Genomic DNA, 17,734 nt, shown 5'->3' with positions numbered 1-17,734 from the left:
TCTTTTTAAAAGTAAATAAATAATCTGTCTCCGTTATTCCCGTAATTTAACTGCTTATTTGATCAAAATACTATTTATATCTAATCCCTTACACTTCCAACTAGTCTTAATCATTCTTCTATTTCGGTTACTTAATACTATTACTAATAAAGTAGTACCATCCTAATTCACATACACTACATCTCAATGATAATGATGAGTTTTCGTTACTTTATTTCTTTCAAGGGTTTCAAGTCTACGCAATGTTTTGGCTCATGATTTTGACCTACCATTGAATAAACAAATTCTTTTAGTATCAGGTGGTTTTCAATTGGAACCAGGTGATAAACTGTCAACTTATGGTGCGGGTTTGGTAAGTGTAATATACTGTCATGTTGTTGTTGTTGTTCTTCTTCTTCTTCTTCTTCTTATTATTATTATTATTACTATTATTATTATTATTGAGTGGTTGTTTGTTTCTACCAGGAAATTTACTTCTTGACATCGGACACGTAGATGATATGGCTATATTTTGTGAAGACACTGACAAAATGCAGTCATCAGACCACTTTAAGGAACAATGGTAGCATATTTGTAATGCGATTCTCTCACTCTAAATGCAAAAGGTTGCTTCAGGATTGCCCTACATCTGTTCCTGAATTAATGGTAAGGAGTGAAGTAGTTAAGTCCGTCAATCACCTCTCTTATATTAGGGCTTTTCATCATTCTCGATGAACTGGAATCTGACGAAATCTCGGCGAAATTCCAGAAAGTCCCATTGGTATTTTCCAATTTGCGTCAATTGTAAGGTAGTCAAGATATCCATCTACTAACCAAATGATAAGTTTACTGCACAGCAGTTTGTTCCGTTCTGCTGTATGGGTCTGAAACTTGCCCCTTCAAAATCAAGGATATTCGTAGATTATGAGTATTTGAGGTTAAGTATAATGTATTAATATATGTAATTAATTAATATATGTAGACTACTTGGTTGGGATCTGCGTGGTTTTTGTAACTAATTGTTATATACTTTAGGTGAGGTTGCTCAAAATTGTTTTCATTGCCCCACGCTCATGCATTCTTTGTCTTCCCCCAAATTCTAAGCTTCCGAACTACTCAATTTTGTTTTTGTTTCACTAATCTATATTTTCTTGAATCGTAACTTCAATGCCTAATCTCTTCTTATACCACCGTTACTGTTGCTACCTCTACTATTCCGGGATTTTCTCCAACTATTTTACATTTTTGTGCTAATCGAGTATGGCAACCTGTACCGATGTACACCTTGTTTTACGTTGCGACTGAATGGCTGTTTGTTTATGATAATCTTATAAGATTTAATTCCGATGATTTGTGATCTGTGTACTACTCAAGGATATCAGGCATTATTTTGTCATCAAGTACCCCACACAAGTAAACCACAGCTCTACTCAAGTTTATTAAATAGTGGAAACAAACTGTGTAACTTATACAACGTTGTCGATCAATTTAATTGTTGGTGTTTATAGCGCAAGTTGATATATATCTGTGTCGATGAGTCTTTATTGATTGGAAACATGAAAGAGTGGGTAGTTGTTAAACGAATAATTGTGTGCTACTTATCAGAATTCTTTAGTTATTCATAATCAACACTTCCCTGGAAATACTGTCAGCCAATGTGTTACTAAATCACATACATACTATGTATGTATATATATTCCACTGCTAGTCACAATATATTTGTTCTAAAAAAATATCGCTATTAAGTTTTTTGACATGGATAGTTTTAAGTAAATTGAACATTTACAAGAATATTCGTCAATATTAGACCGAATAGTTTGACAAATTTGGGTAATAATCCTAAAGAAGTTCAGACAAGTTTGCTGGAAGAAACGTTGGAATTACTTAGATTTCAATCTCTGGGATCATTTCAGCGGGAACCAACTAGCAATATGGTTCATCACAAATAAATTGTTAAGTTTATTTACTCATTTTCATTGTACTTATAACATATTTTTATATTATTCAAGTAAGTTACTATTTCAGTGCTGATGTATGTTCTCAGGTCACAGCTTTAGTTGTAATGATACATATCTATTGTGAAAGTTTTAATTCTATGCTGTAAAAGTTTCTCTCAACTGAACAAAGAATTGTTTTTTAATTTTCACCAAAAATGTTGTATTTATTAGAACAAAAACAACAACACTAACCCTCCAACAATATAAACGTGTTTTTACACGGTTTTCTTATTCTCAGGTTCTTTCCTTATGATACATATATAGTTGTGTATAATGCAGAACACCACACCTGATTGATTAAAATTGCTTAGTAACATTGAACTGGTTAGATTGTGCATAATAATAATAATTGTTATTATTATTATTACTATCATTATGATTGTTGTTATTATTAGCGTTTCACACGATAGTTCGATATGGCAATTCAGCTTATGTTTTACTCATGGTCATTTGCCGTGCTTACTGTGACGTTCGTGTTATATCGGCTAGCAACGTAATATTTAGGTTTAATAAGTGTTAGGAGTAGTATCCTTCCTCCGATTACGATCAAGTCTTGACCTATGTATCCTTGGACTTCTACTAGTTTGTTGTATCTTTAAAGAAATTCTAACTTCCTGTGTTTAGTGCCTGTGAATAGTCTATAGTTGTAGGCCTCAGAGAACCTAGTTTGAAATCCGTTTCTGTTGTCTTGATGTATTCATTCTTTATAATTTTCTGTCGATCTTGAGCTCAAATCTTATTCCTTAGTTTTCATTCTGTCCATTTCATTCATACTTTCCAACCTATATTCCATACTTTTCTACAACTCACTGTGACATGCGGTGTATGAAAGTTGATACTGGTTGATCACTTGGCGATTTGTGAATAACCCATTGTATCACCTCAAGTTATTATTATTATTATTATTTCAATCCCTTTGAATTCATATCACTATAGTCAGAGAATATTAATGCAACAAAAAACAGCCAACCAACCAATCATAAGCAAAATAAAACATAACCCATATTTATACATCATCAGTTCAACCTGCCACAACACATCACAAACAACAAGACGAAATTATCATGATAAATAAAAGAGTAATAGGAGAACTAACAATATTAATGTTTGTGGTGTTGGTAGTAGAAAACATTAGTAGTATAGATAATGTAATTCGAACTGGTTCTGTGTATATTCGTGGGCGAGGGACTTCTCACCTAGGCTGAAAGTGATACAAATTAGTCAAATATCAACTTCGAAAACATCTGTATGATACTACTACTCACCTGTCAATGAAATTAAAAGATAACCATCTGGTTTAATTCTTGTCCATTATGAACGATGTTAAGGGTAAAAGTGGTCGTCAAATATTTCGTTGGTTTTACTGTTCAATAATTCACAAGTTTGTAATAAATCACAACTATCTCTCTATCAGTAAATACTTCACATAACTGTAAAACACTCATCACTACTATGGTGTCAAATTTAATTGTGTACATAAGAAATGGATAAAGTAATTAATTAATGAATTCAGTGTAAGTAAACATTGTTTCTATTAGGTAGGGTACTGTAATTTTCGGAAATATACATATATGTATAATGTTATACACACATCACTCGAACGAGTACTTTACACTAAATAATGATTATGTGCATCTTTATTTATTTAAAAGTGATTCCAGTCAAGTTGTAATTTTATACTATGGATTGTTAATGTTTTCTGCAATCTAAAAAATGCATTAGAGTAATAATAAATTAATCGTAAAGATAATTCCCCAGAGAAATATGATTCTTTTCAAAAGTGTAGTGTGATGCGTACATTACAGGTTAAATCAGTTATCACAAAATTCTAGATACGGCTTACCAATGAATACCAGATAGCATGAAGCTTTGATGAATCAGGATTGCATCCTAACTACGTATAAACACTTAACTTTTCTATATTGTGTTTGGTTTTATCATGATTCTCTGTAGTTATTGGTGAATTCGCCACAAGTAATTTAAGTATCTCCATCTTTCAGATGTTATTAATCTTATTTAACGGTTGATCAATTTCAAGCAAGTATGAACTTCAGGTTCATATATTAAGGTTTCAATTTTTAAGGAGCTTTAACATGAGATGGTGGTTGGAGGTAGTCGCTAGGACACCCTGAACCTAGGTTTCATGCTATCTGGCACTTGTCATCAAGGTGTACCTATAATCTTGATGAAACTGATGCCCCCTGACGGATTCGATCTCATCGCAATATAGTGCACGCGATATTGAGTCACCTAGATTAGTGGCCGCATTGCAACTTGATCAATAGAATTGCACTAAGGAGGACTTGATATACATTACATAGATCACTACCCAGTGATCAATCAATTATGAGGAGTAGCTTTGTAGTGATGGAGAACTCAGGTGGGGAAAACCAATTTATTCGTTAATACAAAATTGCAGAATGTCTTCGTGAAATACGAAAACTATACATTAAATACTTCATTTGTACATCTTCCATCAGTTGTCTCCTACATAATCAATCGCTCCTTCATTCCTTTTGCTACTGCAATTACTCTCTGTTTACATATCTGTTCTCTTCAGTTCGATCTTCTCAACCTTTTTCTGCCATGCATTCAACTTCTGACTGCTGTTAGATACTACTTATGTCTGTCGACATAAGTAACATACACCTCAGCTTTAATAGTAATAAACCTTCTGGCACACTATTTTCAAGTAGTTTGTTTCTCTTTATTATTGTTTTATCATTTTAGTTTTAAGATGATTCTATGGAGAAAAAAACTAACCTACACTTCACTTCTGGGTACATATGTTTAGAGATTAATCATTCCAGTGTAGTAATTTTAATTTGACTTGATTAAGTAACAACAATTTACCCATGGTATGAGATAATGGTGATTTTGAACAAGGTGTCATCATTTCCAAAATTCTACAGATATTGGTTTATATGGAAGTAGTTTGGAAGAAAGCAAACCAGTGCCAATAAAACCATGACGAGTTATCAGCTTATCAGTTCACTGACTGCTGGATTGAACAATGTTATTCGGTGTAGACTACTGGGTTAGTTGGTGTCGGTTTGATTATTGTAACCAGTAGTTGAACATGTTTGGTAAAGTGAACCAGAATAGGTTACAATGATGCAGATGCATTCACTCCTTATCTTCTCTTAGAACTTGATTTTTAATTTGTGAATTCATTTTGTCTTCTCGAATCACACTCTATATACTCCTAATGTTTTCTACTACCAACACCACAAACATTAGTATTGTTAGTTCTTCTATTACTCTTTTATTTATCATGATAATTTCGTCTTGTTGTTTGTGATGTGTTGTGGCAGATTGAACTGATGATGTATAAATATGGGTTATGTTTTATTTTGCTTATGATTGGTTGGTTGGCTGTTTTTTGTTGCATTAATATTCTCTGACTGTAATGATATGAATTCAATGACTGGTCGACCATATTCAGTAAGTCATTTCCGTTAGTTTATGATACTTATGTGTTGGTAAAATAGTGATCATGTATTGGTTGCATCACTTAACTTTCAACCATTAGGTTATAAGTTTTAACCTCACTTCACCTACTTTGGTTCGAACTGATGGTTTTTATCTCAAGTGTACGTCCAGTCAATATGAGTTGTGATTTGGGTACTACATCACATAAAGTAGACTGTTTTATATAGTTAATAATCTCCATTCACTTGTTTCCACTCTGTAAAATTGTGTCAACATGCTTTGGTTTTGATTGGACATTTTATTTTCTACGTTCACATAATTTAGCAAATCTCATGTTTTAACAGTATCCTTGGCCTTCTTCACATGATTATCATGACTCCCAGCCAAGTTTATAAACATATACTTCGTAAACAAGTTGCCGATGAAAATCATTTTTATATTTGTAATAAATATCTGCATATGTCTACAGCATGCGTTGTTATTTCTTGTTTTGATAATCAATTGTGATATTAGTAAAACTGAAATTACATTAGTTTAGTTCAGATGACATGATCAACTCTGTGCTTTTATTCTCTCTGCATTCTTTCTATGTCTTATTCAGGATAAAACTAATCCAATTTATGTGTTTACGCAAACATTTTCAAATGATACAACTGTTCAAAAACCAGATGTCTTGCAAGTCAATGGTTAGTTTAATTGTTTTCTGTATTATTTTACGTAATAAAATGAATTAGATTTAAAAATAAGATTTTGCCAGTACTTTTAACCTTTGGACTACTAAAATCATCAGATAAAAGTATTTAGTTCAAAATCATTGCTGTATACCACTGAGGAGTGGGAACGTACAGTCCATTAGTCCACTCTGTCCATCTTTAGTCTTAATCTACTACATTCTCTTGAAACCCTTCAATAATGTAGTCTTTCGAAGAGTCCAATGTAAACCGTGTTATTTGGATATATTAGTGATGTGTATCATAGTTCAGTCAGTCATCATGAAAAGCAGTATCTAAAATAAATATGCCTTGAATCAACATTTACAACAAGAAAAAATCAGGATTAAAAACGATATTTTGAGTGATTGTAAAAGAAATAAAACAGTCAAAATTGTTGTATCCTCAGCTTCATATTGATTGCTTGTATAATAGGGTTTTCTAATTGTAGTAGTTGATTGTGGGGTCCAATGTACGTCTATTAGATCAACGACCTGTACATCTAATGATAAATTGTTGACCTTCTCTTAATCAATAATTAAATAACCGTGATTAATGAATACGAAATCTTAACGCCTATTGATTGGTTCAACTTGCTCCTGTAGCCACAACGGTCAGTCAGAACAAGAACACTGCAAGCAGTTAGACCTGTTGTTATGTCATTCTTTTTTGTCATTTCTGCTGAAAAAAACTCATATGATTATAAACATTGATTCCACATCCACAACAAACCTCAAATAAGAAGTTACCTTAAGTGATACAAACCTGAGTGATTAGGTTCACCACCAGTATAAATCGGAGTTGACAGTAAATAGGTATGTGTAACACATCTTCATCTCGTTAATCGATAAAGATTTGCATCCTGATCAACCAATTTACCATCTATACCTATCCCTTTACACGTAACTTCAAAATCACTTATTAAATAGTTTTTTTTCATTTCCTCTTGTAAAATTACATAATATCCGTACAGCATATGATTTATACCGAGAATATCACATTATATCCTTACTTGTTACAATGGAATAATAGTTAGAGCGCTCTATTTCCGACCAGTAGTTCCCCCATTGTAATCCCATTTCACCTATTTCAATTTCAGCGATTGGCAAGCATCATAGTTCCCTTATACAAACTTTGTGACACTTCCAAATACTTAAATGTTTACTTGATAAATGTATTACATTGTACTCTTTTTATTATTTAAGTATAAATCCGCTAACACTTATTCATTTTTCAATCTAACAAACCAGTCAACGAGCTAAACTAGTTTGCTATGTGTTTTCGAATTTGTTTACCATTACACTCTTTGTCTTCCCTTAAACCTTGAGATACCTTTCTTTCTACAAACTAGTTTTTTTCTCCCTGTATCATATCGTCATATGAAGTCGTTTTTTACTGCCACTGAAGTAACTGGTTATATAAATTTGATGTTCATCTTGTTGTGCGAATGAGGTATGGCAACTTAGATCGATGCATATATTTGCCTGGTCGCACTTTTTGACTGACTGAATATTACTGGAACAAGCTAGGTGGTTTCAAAAAATTATACGTTTTTTTCTTTCGAATTTCCAGTAAAGGTGGGCAGTTATTGGTTTGTACATTTGCCAATTTTTCGAAATTCGTCTAGGTGTATACGTTCAATTTAGTTGCAATATGCCTATCGGTTTTATGCTATACGTGATAAATTTATTAAATTCCAAAATAGATTTATTTTTCTAATTTTACTTGTCCAATTTAAACTTCTCTATAATTCTGTGAAAAAGTCTTTAGAGTTTCTTAAAATGCTGGAAATATTCCGATCAGTTAGTGTTCTATGGATGTTAGCGGGACATAGACTGGATTAAAGCATGTTCGATGCACGATTGCTTTGGTGCAAGCTGATTGGCTAATTCTTACCCAATCAGCACTGGTCGATACTTGGAGAATGCTCTAGAATCTTCTCATGTAAAAACTATAAATATACTAACGTTTTCCCTGTTGTGCTTCTTACTTCCGTCTAACCTTGTTATTTGGAATATAATCTCTTTTCCTGTTCAACTGTGTTCTGATTTGGGGACTTGTCGAGTGATTTGGTGTCCAAGACTACTAAGCAATAGGAATAGCTAGGTTATAACCGTAAGAGAGAAATATAACAATGGAATTCAAAAGTTTTCCTCTGGAATAATGAGTTACGTAATTGGTTAGATTGGTTTCGTTATCAGTTTTAGCATGTTCCAAGAGTCTTCTACAAGTTTAAGTTATACATCATTTGTTTTCTTTCTTTAAATAAATTATCAATCGTGTTTTCTTGCCGATATTTAACTACGAAAAATGGATAAATTCTTTTCTTTTCAATATCACAGATGGAGGGTATCCACGACAACTTGCCAGTCTGTTGGAGTTAGCTCCATCTGAAAAGGTATTTGAAGAGCGACTACGTCTTATTCGTTCACTTACTCCGATTGGTCGTGAAGCTGCCAATGCAATTGAACAATTGGTTTCTGAACAACGTCAAATGATACAGGTTTATACGTCCGCATTTATCTAGTTTGTGTGACTGTTTATCAGTAGTATATTTACACACTAATAATGCGATTAATTGAAAAGTATTTTAAACGTGATAGGTCAATGTTAAAAGTATAATTTAGTGATTTTAGCGGGTCTTTAAATGATATGGAAGCCAATATTTAGCTGATCAGAATGTAGGTGATATGAGTGAATAATTGATTATATAGAAACTCGAATCAAGTTTTTGTCTAGAATTACCTCACAGGGTTAATTTTAGGATTTAGCATTAAGGTTTAGGGGTAATGGTTAGGAATAGAGGGAAATATTACCTTGTCGCATGAATGAATACATGTTCAGTTTTTTATCATTATTGTAAACGTCAATCACATTTAAGTGATCTCCATACATTCATAAATCATAATCTCTATTACACTCCCCTCATGTCTATTAATTTAAAGCATGTTTGTAAGTTTTACTTAGTTTTTTATGACTTTCAAGGTATTCATTATCGCGTTTCGATTTCAACCAGATGGATTGAATGTTTCAGTCAAATTAGTATCAATATTTTCCACGTTGAAAACCACATGAAAACCCAATTTCTATGACAACTGCAATTACTGATAAACAGACACTTCATGTTTGAACCTCACATTCCACCGCATTTCTATTGGGATAATCGAGCAGTTTTTTTAGTAATAATTTGCATCAACTATTGTGTTTTAAACAAAGCTGAATTCATGTCTGATTGTTAAGTTTTGTTCGTACTTATTACTAACTTAACAGACACACATACGCAGATCATTTGGATTTGGTTATCGAATGTTACGACTACTGATAAGAATCTTTCAAATGATTTGTTTAATTCGGAATAAAATAGAGTTTAGCTGATCAGTTGGATTATAAAATAAAGAGCTTACCGATTTACAGTTGTCGTTTGTGATGGAGATCAAATTATATAGGTCATGAGTATTAGAGACAGTGGGTGAGTTAGTAGTACTCGATCGTAGTTTGAGGCTTGCTGCTATTCAATGTTATGTGGGGTTTGTGGAAACTGTAAGATTTTATGATTTTCTTTACAGACTTTAGACAAATATTGAGTACCAATAAGTACTGATTAAAAGATTTATCCTAGTATAAAGACTTTGTTAGTGCTCATTTAATACAGTAACGGTGATCATTGAATAGAAGACCTTCAGATATCCTAGCTAGCACTTGACATTTAAAGCATTGAGTTATTATTCAATGTTATACATTTCCAAATTTATTGAAAATAATCAAACTTTAGTTGTATCGAGCAATAAAATAGAGATTTCTTAATGAATTACAAGGATCCTAAAATCTTTGATTTACTATAAATCACTCATATTTAGTAACTTATGCCAATTTCCAACTGGTTATCACTTTTCTATGGATTTGTATGTTTGTTGAATACAAATTAATTGTTCACAATATTATAAATGGTATAAAATGCGATTTCATCATTTCACCTTATGATTTGTCGATATGTATATGTTTGCAATTAGATAAAAGGGATTCTTGTTTAAATCAAATACAATTATTGGTATTTATAAAGTGGGATTTTGTATCTGCTAATATTTATACCTCTGTCAGCCTATATATACTTCCTATTTAGTGTGAATATTTTCCTTGTTAAATTCAGTTCATGACATTTAAATCTCTTATAATTCATTGACAGTTGGTTAGCTGTTACATGTACATTTTACTAAAATAATTTTGGTATTACTATTTAAGTTTAGAAAAATGTCGATATCAGTCGGACCTTACTGATCTATTACTCTTATTCTGTATTTATATTATTTAAATTTGATATTCTGTGGTCTGAAAATTTGACATGATTATATTTGCATAATCAATTCATAATACCCTTTAGGTTAAGAAAAACTACAGTTAATGAAGGGCGTTATCATGTGTGTTTGTATTTCAGAAGTTGACAGTCCTTGACAATATTTCAGTGATTCACATCTCTGTTCTGACTTAAAATAAAGCATACATAGGTTTTACGAGTTCGTTATTCTGTAGCTACTAAGATGATTCATTGAGATATCGTGTTTCTTAGGATATTAGAGATTCTATATCAATTGGTCAAAGTGATCTCATGTAGTGTTAGAAGTATGAAGGCGATTATTATATCTCCGTTTCTCATACTGTGGTAGGACACGTCTTTTCGAGGTAACTGAAAAGCAAAATAATTTAGTTGTTTTGACCATCTGAGTATGATCGCAGCACTGAAGAGATAACTGCTTGATATTACTCACAGATAGTCTCTTTATGAATAGTTTTAAAGTATTAGTTCAGTACCTTTAAAGCCTTATCGTCGGCAATGGAAATCCATGAGGCAAAGTAAAGTATGCTATTTTAATTGGGGAATCTTTTATCAACTCTCTTGTTGTCACAAGTTAGCATCACTGTTGCTGTTGGTTGCTTAAAGAAAACACCTTATTGCCATTATTTTCCCAAGTACATTTGACTTTACGTCTTCACAATCAGATCATGTGTTTGTTACTTTTGTTCTTACTTTTGCCCTCCAACTGATATACATGGTATAGTAGGATAAAAAGGAACAAATTTCCCAGCTGACTTAGCTCGACTTAGTTGATACGATATACAGTCTTGATCACCACGTAAAGGTGGCAGGTACGATCTGTAGGCATTATGTATTCTATGAAACCAAGAGATACAACCTTCAATTTCGATATATACTTATATCTGTCTAACTCTGAATTAAATGAAACCATATTTTCCTAAACTTGTCGCTTTATTTTTTAGGGATGGTGTGTTGCATTAGCTAATTTAGCCGAAGTAGCGGCAGATACAAATAAACGTTTGTTGTTTGCAACAAGTCGATTAGTTCAATTTGAAGGATGTGTATCAGATTGGGAACGAAAATTGTACAAGTATGTTGAAATATGCATATTTTTACCATTTACTAATATTGTGCATATTTTAATTAGATTTGTAATAACAATAATAATAGCAATCTAATGTTTTACGTGCTTTACCCATAAATAATCAGTTATTGATAAATACTGCTAACCAGTAAACATCAATGATGTTAAGATCAAATTCTACTACTGAATTGCTTTGTGGTTTCCAGCTTTTTTCAGCCAATCAGAAAGCATCAAATATGGACGATTGAATTACAATACAAAATCAAAGAATTTAGCAATAATGTAGCATTCTACATGATGAATTAAATCTAATTTGTCTATAGATTCTTGATTATGCAATCTAACAATCTCCTTCTGTAATTCTTAACCATACTTCTAACAGTAAACTCTATTCTTAATAGAAATCCTAACCTTAAGAAATACTGAAGCGAAATATCATTGATTCTCAGTTATTTTATTCCCTCATTCACAAGTTAATACTTTTTTTAACAATCTGCAACGTCTTAATTGTATGTTCTTTATTCGGAGTCAATCACGAGACAGTTGTTAGTCAACATTTTAGTGTGTTGTGATATGGTTCAACCAACATCATCCTAGATTGATATATACACCATAACCTTGAAATCGATTTTTCTAATTTGAAATCATTCCACTTTTTTATCTTTAGCTTCAACGAATTAAAAAAGGAATTATCAGAATTGCCGTTACCACCGCAGTTGGTAGCTGGAACTAGTGAAATCCTTGATCAGAAAGAATCGGTAGGTTAACTGTTTTTTTTTTTTCCAGATGGATATCACCCATCCACTCATTCAATACATGTGGTTATTTAGTAATATGACTTGAAGATTACTATCACTGGTGCACACTTATCGTAGGTTTAAGCTCCGCATTGGATTTATCTATATATTGAAAGGTTCACTTAGTATATCACAAGATGTCACATTAAAACTGATAAGACTGATTCAAAGTTTGGGATTACATCAATCTATATTTTTTAATTTTATTATGTTTTGAGAGAGATCTTTCTGATTATATGCTTGAAACGAGTCTTGAAATGTCAATTCGAAATACATTTTATACAGTAAATACGTGTATGAAAACCTAACTTTTTACAACTTGACCATTTGCATGTTTATACGGTAGTTTTTCTTGCTCCTGTAAAACTAGATACATAGGTCTCTTTTCCATCACATTCGAGAGGATCTATCAGGCTGGTTTTACAAAAGATAGTTGAAATCAGTTTGTAGTTGATTCAAGATATTCAGCCTCATATTCTTTGGTATTAGAAAATTTTTGTGATTCAACTTACTTTATTGTAGAAGCTTTACTTACCTATTTAATTCTTTAAGCCTTTTACTCCTCTTGGAGCATAAGTTTCCAATCAGCGAATAAACGTTTTATACATTTACGTCTGTTACACCTCACTGAGTAGCATATGCCACCCACGGTGATTCTCCGTCGGACTCTGTCTTGGTCAATCCTTCCCAGTTGCTGTTCATTCTTTTGATATCAGCCACCAATTACCGACGCATTGTGTTCCTTGATCTTCCACTTCTCCTTTTTGCTTGTGGATTCCAAATTAGCACTTGTCTTGTGATGCAGTTTGATAATTTGTGCAATGTATGTTCTATCCATCTTCATTGTCTTTTCCTAATTTCCTCTTCATTTGGAAACTGATTTGTTCTCTCTCATGGTAGGTTTTTGTTGATGGTATCTGGTCAACGGACATTGAGTATCTTGTGTAGACAATTGTTTTTAAATAGTTGTACGTTTCTGATGATGGTTGTAGTAGTTGTTGAAGTTTCAGCTCCATTCAATTGGATTGTTTTGACGTTCATATTGAAGATTGTGACTTTGATATTAATATTAGTTAGTTGGTAGTTGTTTTGATTTCCATATGTTCTTGAATTGTAGAAAGTTTGCCCTTAGCTAATTCTTGCTGACTATAAAAAAGAAAGTGAATAATTTCTATAAGGAACTATCATTTCGTTATTTCATTCAGTGGGTTTATTAGACCTATTTGTTCGACTTGTGCATGATCGAAATTTTCTATTTATTTTTAAACTCCGTTTATTAATTATCTGATTTTGGGAAGTTTACAAATAACTAATTTCTTTTATGATTATTTATTTTTCAGTTCATTTTTAACAATATTCCTAAACCAACAAATTTATACGAATGGGTTTGTTTACAATCTGCTATATCTAGCGTCGGGACGCGTTATTCCTTACCATCGTCAACAATTAAAGCTGTTGGTTTACAAACGATTGCGTTGTATCTTGGTCGACATGTCGGTGTTGGTAGTGGTAGTACTGGACGTGTTCGTACAACAAGTACTGGTCATATTGGTGTCGTCAGTGGTGCTAATGATGGTATTATGTCAAATAATTCAGGATCCACTTGTATTGGATCAAATCAACCTACTGGAGTTTCTTTTTATACTGGTGGTTCTCAAACCAGCTTAAATAGTTTAGGCTCTACAAATTCAACAAATTCCTCAGATATACGTTACATCATGGATCATCATCAATATTCCATCACCAAAGATGGTAGCGATACAAATGTACAGGATCCTTCTTCCTCAGCATCTGATTGTTATGAGTCAGCGTTTTTAGATATAATTAAACGTGCATTACATGATATACATTCGTTACGATTTGGTCCAGATTCACCATTCAATTTTAATGCTAAACCACCGGATAATTTCAGTAGTGAATTAGTTTATGTTAGAGCGTAAGTGTATACATTTATTTATGTGAGCCTGAATGGAGCTGTTAACAGTTTTAACTATACCTTCGCTTAACCACACCGAGAGGTTCTCACGAGCCCGAATATACAATATCCTAGAACATCTGCTTACATGACTTGCTCCACAGAGGCAGTTGAATTGGTAGATACAGAAAGAAGTGGCTAGTATAAGCAATTTGTCTTTCAACGTCGGAGTGGTCATCGGGTCTGTAGAAAACACTAACTGTAGTTTACCTGTATTAAAAGTCCTTTGGATTGATCTGCGTAGCTTTAGTCTTAGCATTTCGCTAGGTCCATCTCCTCTGAATTGTAAGCGTATATACAGAGGCTTTTCGAACACTGTATCTATCAATTCAACTGCTGCCGTTTAGCAAGTTGTTTTGGCAGATGTTCTAGGAATTTATTTATATCTTTTTTTTCAGTTCGTTTTATCACACAAACGTATTCATTTATAAGAATTCGAATCTTAATGTTGTTGGCATACTAAGGATCAAAAGATTGTTAGTCTTTATTGGTCTATTTCATGCCACGCGCAACGTAGAACCCGACACATTTGCATCAGTTCAAGTTTCTGTACTGCATTGGCACAGTGAGATAAAATTATTTCGAGATAAATCTAAAGTTGTGTGAATGTTAACAGTATTAATTGTCGTATTAGTAAAATGACTGGGTACAGAAGGAAAAAAGGTTTAAGGAGATTTCGGAACCCAGGTTCTGAAAAAAGATGGAGAGAATGAACCTGCGCCATTGCGAACAATTCTAAAACATGTCACACAAAGTCTTTAATTGTATGTTATGATAATCACGCGGACTCCAACCAGGTAGCCTACACATATTAACATGGTTCAGTCCAATTGTTAATAACATCTTAAACCGATCCTGCACCTTTGTTTGTCCACCACTACCAAACTTGAGTCAGTTACCAAATATGTTGATTGAATACTTTCTTTTGTACCTCCATAGTTTAACTGTCGTACTATGTTGATCAGCAAAATTTGAAATACACATTTATAGTTTAGTGGATAGATTATTTAACTTTGAACTAATAGTTCATTAGTTTGAACCAAGCGTCATTTAATTCGCTTCATCCAGACGAGTGGCATCACTAACCCTCGTCCCTAACATACAATTCAATGTGACCTAAATCTGGCAGTAAGTAAATGTGTATTTAATAAAGAGCTTACATTCGATGATAAACATAGTTCATTCGTCTATTTTTTTATTGTTTTTTCAATTGTAAAATCTTGAATTTAGACAAACAAATCGCTTATATGAACTGATTACAATGGTTACTAATTGTTCAAAATCAAATTATGATGAAATGACTACTTCTACTATGTCTCATCCTTCGACGAAATCATCATCCAACATTACTACTACTAATCTTGTGACTGGACTGAATACTGCAATGTCTAGTTCGAAAGATATTTCTATTGATTCAATGAACAATGGTATTACATCAAATGATTGCAATGGAGCAGTGAATAAAAGAGAAATCCCACGGCGCACATCATCGTCAACATATTCGTCAACTTTATTCCCATCGAAATTGCCATATAATGATGGTGTAGATGATATACACTTGATCAGTGTACGTGATGCGTTAGATCCAGGTTATTTCAGTCAACGTCTTTCACAACTTGACCCTTTATTGTGTGAAGCTGTAGATCTAGCCAGAAAAATGATTGGAATCGAACAGAATTCTATAAAAACTTTTCAACAGATAATTCAACAGAAAGTTGTAAGTTATTACATTTTGTTATCAGTATAGGGTCGTGGCGATTGTTGAGTTTTAATTGAGATCATGAACCGATCGATGTTACACCACCATTGAAAACCTAGAAGCACTGGACGGCCGTTTCATCCTGGTATGGGACTCCTCAGCAGTGCGCACCCACGATCCCGAACACGGATCTTGAAGCCAGGACCTTCTGTCTCGCGTGCAAACACTTAACCTCTATACCACTAGGCCGTCATCCAACGGTGTCAATGTCTAATTTCAACAAATCCACGATATTAAGTGACCAACTTCCATTGTCTTCGATAGTTATCTGCCTCTCACTCGACACGGTTGAACTCGATTGATTTTTGTCTTAGTCTTAAAAGTCATTCTGCATTTTATTCCAGTTGGTCTTTTTTCTCCTTTCATTTCCTCTACCTTTTGTTTTCAGAATTCATTATTACAGACGAAATTTATAGAAAATACACAAAATTCACAAGAATTAATTATTGCATTCAATCGTCTTTGTGAAATTCTCGGTATTGTTATGGAGAGTAAACTGTTACTGGCTAATAATTTGTTTGATCGTCAACGGTAAGTTAATTGTGTTGCTTGTATTTGATTTATTCACTTTATTATTGTATAACATGTGCATATGTGTGAGTAGTAGTACTGTAGTGTAGTGACCAACATATTATAGTTTTCCAGTTCGTTTAAAAGTAACTGATTGAATTCTATCGTTCAGGTAGTAATGTGACCAATTTAGTTTGAGTAACTTAACATTGAGTGAACTATGTTGATGAGATGCTAAGTTTATTTTATTAATTGGGATTCCATAACTCTGTTCTCAATTCATACTGAACTTGGTTGTTTGGTTTACTTAAGCTTTGGACTCAACAACACAACAGTTGGCGATAGCCAAATAGTTTAGCTAACCACTTATAAATTTTTATAGTTATGATCAAATGTCCTTTGTCTCTTCATTAAACTGACAATTGATACTGTAATCTACGTTTTGCAGAACCGTTTTAAGTAGGTTAAAGCAGAGATGTCGAAGGCAGGGGTACAAGGTAGTGATTTTTAAAATCGTATTTCCCCAAATAAAGAGTAACCAGTTTAACGTCAGATGTTCTTAGAGGTATGCGGCTCGTTGTCGCTTCCTAGGAGCACATATCCCTGGAGGATATTTAGGGTGATTTTGATTACCTTGGATTGTAAGTGTAAAGTCCAGAGAACAGCTACTATTGAGGCCGGTCACACATGGCATCTTTTTGAGTAGTTATAAATGTGTTGACTTGCTATTTATATGACCTTGTCGCCGACTACAGAAATCAGTAGCACAAGGTGGTGTGAATTTTTGGAGCCGATCTCTTTTAACTTCACTCTGTTACAGAAAGTAACATAGCTAGAGATACTGGTTCTTTAAGGGAGAACACCTTTCTTTTGTCAAACCTCATTTCATTCAGCAATGCAATAACGTAGCAGCTACGATTTAGGCAATAAAGCCTAGTTTTAAAAGGGTTATTCTCGTCGAATTTTTAAAATGATCTTTTCACAAGCTATTCTTATAGTTACTGCCAATACACATCAATATAATATTTCAATAAAACCGAATCTATTTGCATTGTACCTCTCCCCTCGAACTAATTATTCAATTTGAAATCACCTGTTCTATTGATTTGTGTTTGCATCAGCTGATTGTGCCAAAATCAATATTTTTTCTAACAAGTAATTCATGTAAGTATTGATCCA

The 17,734-nt window shown here is 33.1% G+C and overlaps 1 protein-coding gene across 1 annotated transcript in view; it reads left to right on the top strand.

Annotated features, from left to right (window-relative positions):
- Positions 1-17,734, top strand: part of MS3_00009189 (uncharacterized protein) — an 84,988-nt gene that overhangs the window by 10,276 nt on the left and 56,978 nt on the right. Inside the window, exons 4-11 of the mRNA XM_035733259.2 lie at positions 226-352; positions 6,010-6,094; positions 8,461-8,621; positions 11,393-11,520; positions 12,182-12,272; positions 13,652-14,247; positions 15,517-16,003; positions 16,434-16,576. Coding sequence (XP_035587581.2) covers positions 226-352; positions 6,010-6,094; positions 8,461-8,621; positions 11,393-11,520; positions 12,182-12,272; positions 13,652-14,247; positions 15,517-16,003; positions 16,434-16,576 — 1,818 coding nt within the window. The remainder of the gene's footprint in view (positions 1-225; positions 353-6,009; positions 6,095-8,460; positions 8,622-11,392; positions 11,521-12,181; positions 12,273-13,651; positions 14,248-15,516; positions 16,004-16,433; positions 16,577-17,734) is intronic.

This window comes from Schistosoma haematobium, chromosome 5 (assembly GCF_000699445.3).
Source record: "Schistosoma haematobium chromosome 5, whole genome shotgun sequence".
Taxonomy (NCBI): Eukaryota; Metazoa; Platyhelminthes; class Trematoda; order Strigeidida; family Schistosomatidae; genus Schistosoma; species Schistosoma haematobium.
Note: the sequence above shows the minus strand (reverse complement) of the source record. Positions and strands in the feature narration are given on the sequence as shown.